The 5,799-nt window shown below is 47.8% G+C and overlaps 1 protein-coding gene across 1 annotated transcript; it reads left to right on the forward strand.

Annotated features, from left to right (window-relative positions):
• Window positions 1-1,041: 1,041 nt before the first annotated feature.
• Window positions 1,042-5,616, forward strand: CSUI_010363 (uncharacterized protein; the record flags this gene model as incomplete). The annotated part of the gene is made up of 2 exons (XM_068070467.1): window positions 1,042-4,117; window positions 5,482-5,616. Coding segments are annotated over exons 1-2 (1,761 nt in total), but the record flags the coding sequence as incomplete, so codon positions are not given.
• Between the last annotated feature and the right edge of the window lie 183 nt (window positions 5,617-5,799).

Genomic DNA, 5,799 nt, shown 5'->3' on the forward strand with positions numbered 1-5,799 from the left:
GAGTCGCATCACCGACGTTACAGCTTCGGCTTCGCGCGCCGTTTTTCGAGGTGTCTCTCCACGGGACAGATGGGAATTACCGAACAGGCCACAAGGGACATCCACAAACGAACAGCCCTCTGTTCCTTGCTTTCCTCCTACGGCTCAGGGAGACTGCTTTGGCGTTGCGCGCCCAGTATAGCGTATCCGCCTGAGACTTGTCCGTGCTTGGTCTTCCGATTTCTCGGCAGCCAGTACAGTCCCCTCCCAGACGGACATCTGGCCGCCCTCGGGCGCCAAAAAAGATTCCTTCATGTCAAAAGGGGCCGCTGCGTTAATAAAGGTAGTGCCGCGTGCAGCGGGGCCGACCGCGCCTCTCGTGTCGTTGGACAGACGGTGGCGGCTCACTCGGCTTGGAGGGTTGACCTAACAGAAGTGTGCAGGGGGCAGAACAGGCCGTCCATCGGTGAGAGAAAGTAGTACGAAGTCATCGTAGATGCAGAAGGAACAATGGTATTATTTTAACATACGGCGTCACATTTGACAGAGGGCAGCTCGGAAAAAAGAGACATGAGCAGGTGCGAGAACAGGCTAGCAGCGGGTCGAAAGTACCGAAAAAGGGAAGGTGTGATTCCTGCCACACGTCGTCACACTCCCTCGCCTGAGATATGAGATATGCTACCGTTCCAAGCGCAACTCTTTGTTCAGACGGCAGATACTACGAAAGATTGGAAACTACTCAAGGTGAAATGAAGTAAGCCTTTCAGATGACTCCGCGTTCCGAAGATGACAACTTTCGCAAGGAAGGCGAGACACGGCCTTCCAGAGATGTCGTGCGACGTGCCAAGCGGATGGAGCGCTGGTGTACGGACACCCGCGGGCTCACCCACACCAATCACGTCGGTAGCGCTGCCGTACTACAGCCAGTTTTCTCTTCTTCCACTTTTTTCCACCATGAAGGTGATCCGCTTGCATGCAGCGTATTGTGTATGCTGGCTGGCATTAAGCTCCCATCTTTGAGAAATGCGTCAACATTCTCTCGGCTGTTGAGACTTTTTTTTTCTCCTCAGTATTTTTTCTCTTGATCTTCTCTAGCTTAGCGTGTGTCCCGTGATGATAGGAGTATTTCTCTCTTGTGTTTTCACTTCACTTTGTCGCTCTTTTCCGCCCCCCCCCCTCACTTCTGGGACAATCGGGAACGGTGTCCGTCGCACATCTGCAGAACAGAAACACGAACCTTACTGTTCCTGACTCTGTTATTCCAAAGCACAACATCAACTTTCTCCCCCCCCGGTACACGCCCCGTCCTTACCTACTTTTTCCCTTCCCGGCCGTCGTGCTTCAGACGAAGACTCATCTTGTGGCGATGTGTCTTTTTCTGTTGCCCTTCCCTGCTTAGAATAGACAACTAACATGGCGTTGCGGGGAAGGAGTGGTACAAGAAAGGAACCTCTACATACGAATCCGCATTCAGAGACTCAGTCATCTTTAGTGGTCAAATCTGAACGTTCTTCACCCTCTTCTGTCCTCTGTATTAGCCTTCTCTCATCTTCATCTTCTTCCTCGTCACCACTCCCGGATCCCTCATCGCGCAATGATGTTTAAGGAATTTCTTTGTTCCCCTTATCAAAGAGAATCCTTTCCTCACTCCTTTCAGGCTACCTCCTCTCCCCTTTCTTCTTGTCTTGTACATTCCCGTTGTCCTTCACGGTCTTCTTCTCGCCCCTCCATCAATTACTACGGCTGAAAGAACATCCTTAGCTCCGCAGATGCAGCGTGGCCACGATCATCGGCCTACAATGGGGATACATGAAGGACAACGGTAATGAAGTTCTTCCTTAAACACTGCATCTCTCTCCGTCAAAAGTTGTCCCTATTCTCCTCCATCCACACGAGAAACACCTCCGTCATCGACTCTCTCTACCGCCTTTACTTCTTCTTCAACCACGTCAATAGATTATCGCCACGTCTCACCGGCATCTGCAGGCAGTAAGGACATCTTTTCTGATCAAGGAGATCGTCCTTCCATAGAAAGACAGTCTAAAGCTCATTCATCTTCTCCCTCTCCTATGTTACCACGCTCGAACAGTGGTACAGCAGGAGCAACAGTAGTAGCGGGCTTCCATTCAACTCATTATGCAGGCAACTCTTCTTGTATGACTTCAGGTCTTTCTCCATCACCGGAGAAAGGAGGTTCTTGCTCGGAGGATTAGGTCCTTCTCTTCATTCGCCTGGCAATAGCGATAGTCCTGTCCAGAGCCCCAGTTGAACGAAGGAGCGAAGTTTGCTTCTTTCACCTCACAATCCTCTCGCCATCCATAGTGATCTCACAGCAACTCTTTACTCAGCATCACCTGAGAGGGACGTATCCTTTTCCTCCTCTTGTCAGCATCCATCACACTCTCCGTCCTCACATCCCTATGCAGATGTAAGGACCCCCGGAGATACATGCTGCCATTTTCTTTCTTCTTCTTGATCCAAGAATCCCTTTTCTCCCTCTCTCTCCATCTCTATGATGTCCCACTCGAATTCTAAGCGAGGAGGAGATGAAGGAGCCAGAGGAGGAAAAGGAGGAGGTCGTCTTTCCCCACCTTCTTCTTCTTCCTCTGTGTTTCCTCCATCATCGTCTTCCTCCTCTCATTGTCCAGGGATGAAAAACCACTGTTTAGATCGTATGGGAATACAAGGGAACCAAAGCATTCCCGCCTCTTCTTCACATGCACTTCATGTTTTCGCCCACGCATCGTCATGCCCTGCTTCGTCCTCTCCCTATGCTTCGCAGCAGCAGGCTTTACCTCAAGGAAGTGGCGCGGTAGGAGGAGGCGGGAGCAGCGGAAAGAATGACGATGAACTAGGTTTTCTTGGCTGTGATGAAGGATGTAGTATGGGGGATTATTATCTTCATGAAGGGGGCCCATATCATGGTCAGCACGATCACGCAGATGCCGATGATCCTGAGGGAGATGAGTATGAGCAAGATGAAGCAGAAAGAGAGCATTTTGCCAGTGTGCGACAAGCTTTCGAGTTATACGAACAGGATGCTCTCTTAGAGGTAGCTCGCATAGAAAGACATTTACGGCGATTAGGACCTGAAGATCTGGTGCTACTTAAAGAACCCATTGACGAAAGAATCGACCAACTCAAAGAAGCTATCGCTGTTAACCAAGCGTTTATCAACTTCATGCTTGTCGCAAGTGAGAATAGTAATATGCAACCAGGAGGGGGAGTAGGGGGAGAAGGAGAAAGACATCCTTCTCCTTCTCCTCCTCCTCCTCCTCCTCCTCCTAGACGTTCTTCCCCCTCTTCTCCTTCTTCTGGTTTTCAAGACGATGAAGTCGATTCTGACCATGAAGGAAACCATGGAGATCGAGCAGGAGGGGGGGGGGGAGGTGAAGACAAAGAGGAAAGAGAAAGAGGAGGAGAACAAGATACGACATGCAGTCATCGGTCTCCTTCCATGAAAGAAGATCGTAGGAGTCCCCCAGGGTTTCAAGGAGAGACATCTTCTGAATCGTCTCTTCTTCATACCCAAGGACAGCAGGCCGTTGTAAGAGAACACCACCATACATCTCAAGGGGATGCAAGACAGAAAGAAAAGGACTGTCGAGATCTTAACGATATAGATATGGCGACGAGAACAGGAGGATTAACCACCTATGAAGGTCTAGATGGAGGTGATGCCGCGCCCAGAGGAAGCTCAGTAAAGAAAAGAAAGAAAAAGAAGAAGAGGCAACCAACAAGTAAAACACCAACACATGATAACAAGCCACTACCCAATACGACTACTACTACTCATACTTCTAGTTCTTCGCCCATCTCTGCTTCTTCTCTGTCCGGGAGGGGGCGAGATATCAAGGGAGGTGATCTTACAGCACATAGTAGTAGCCGGGGAAGCACGAGGCCTTCCACAGCGGCTAATGGAGATGAAGACAAGCTCCGACTTCCTCTCCATACAAACCATGCAGGTTCACAGGCCTCTCAGCAGCATACCATAGTAGGAGATGGAATAGGGAGAAAAGGAGAAGGAGAAGGAAGCATTATCATGCTGAGTCCAGCAGCAGGTGAAGGAGGAGGAGGAGGCTATCCTGGGTTCCCACCTGATATAGATCATGAGAAACTCATGAGAAATATGTCCAAGGTCAGTACGAGATCATATGCAATCTCTTCTCTCGAGTGTCTCTAATGAATTGAGGTCCCTTCTAGCCTCTCCGCACTGTCACCTCTATCGAGCTGTATCTATCTTTAATCTCTCTATCTACATAGAGCAGCAGTGGTCGTGTTGATGATAGCGTTTAATCTCGTGTGTATCTCTACTCCTAACTCGAGAGGGGAAGAGGGGAATGGAAAGAGGGAGAGACATAGAGGCGCCCTAAGCGTTTTTTCTCTGGAACACGAGGAGATTTGAAGAGCGAAAGAGTGAAGAAACATCTCACTGTCATATGGTGTCTTGACCACTATCCGTTCAACATAAACAAACATTCCGATCGTAATCTCAGGGCTTCTTTCTTCCTATCTTCTTCTCGTTGGAGAACATGTATTTCTCACCTTTTCTTCACATGAAAAGAACATATCTACCATCATGACCAGGAGGAGGTCTAGGTCAAACCCTTCCTTCTCTTGTGTCTTCATTTCGTCTTTCATGAAGAGAAGACAGAAAGAGACAAGAGGAAGAGATGTCTCTCTTTCTTTCATTGTCGTGAGAGGAGTCTAGTGACCTGTGTAGAATATGAGTCAGGAGGGAGAAGGAGATCTCTCCCTTGGTCTCGTATGACGTAGAGAAACAGATAGCAGGGGAGGGGCTGTATACCATCTCAATGTCAGGAGTTACCCTAGAACGTCTTCGCATCCATCTGTTTGATAGAAAAAATTAAGAATCCTAGAAAGAGTCAGATCTTCTCGACTTTCACGAGAGAGTTGAAGAAGCGGGGAGTTGCGTCCTGAGACTCGTGATCCACTTGACGTGCAGTATCGACGTCTTTTTGCTTTTCTTTCGAAGAGAGAATGATATGCTATAGAGACATGTGTCTCGTCGGATCTGTACATAAGAACAGCCTATTCATACATCCATGCATATGTCTCTCTCCCACCGTCTCATAGCGACGCAGCGACTCTTATCGCATGTGGCCTATGCATATGACAAGATGTAAGATGTTAGCATGCATACATGTATCCAAAAGAGAGGGAGATAGATATGTGTATAATAACACATATGTTGCTTAGACAATGTATACACTCATCACTTAGATCGATGGATCTGCTGATATCTCTGTAGTCAAAGTACTCCTCACTCTCGACCTTAGTCTAACTTACGCAACTCAAGGAAGAAAACGACGACGTGAGTAGACTCCCCTCTTCTTTCCTGTTGCGGGGGTCGATGTTTCTTCTTCTTCTTTTGCCTTCCTCTTCGTCTTCTTCTTTTCCTTTCTTGGGAGCTTTGCACAAGCTCCTCGATAGCGATTCTATTCTTTATAATCCCTGGACGTCTGGTGTGTCTCTCTACAGGTACGGAGTACATTACGACAGTTTGTACGTGACTGGTCAGAAGAGGGAGAAGAAGAACGTCAGGCGGCTTATGGACCTCTCCTTCAAGCTCTTGAAGCAAAACTTCCTATCAAGGATCCCGCACACCCACCTAGGTATGTATAGACCTTATTAGATACTGACCGTCTTCTCGAAAAAATCTACCTATCTTTAATCTATCTATCTATCTATCTTTATCTATCTATCTATCTATCTATCTTTAATCTATCTATCTATCTATCTATCTATCTTTAATCTATCTATCTATCTTTAATCTATCTATCTATCTATCTATCTATC

This window comes from Cystoisospora suis (genome assembly GCF_002600585.1).
Source record: "Cystoisospora suis strain Wien I chromosome Unknown contig_7243, whole genome shotgun sequence".
Taxonomy (NCBI): Eukaryota; Apicomplexa; class Conoidasida; order Eucoccidiorida; family Sarcocystidae; genus Cystoisospora; species Cystoisospora suis.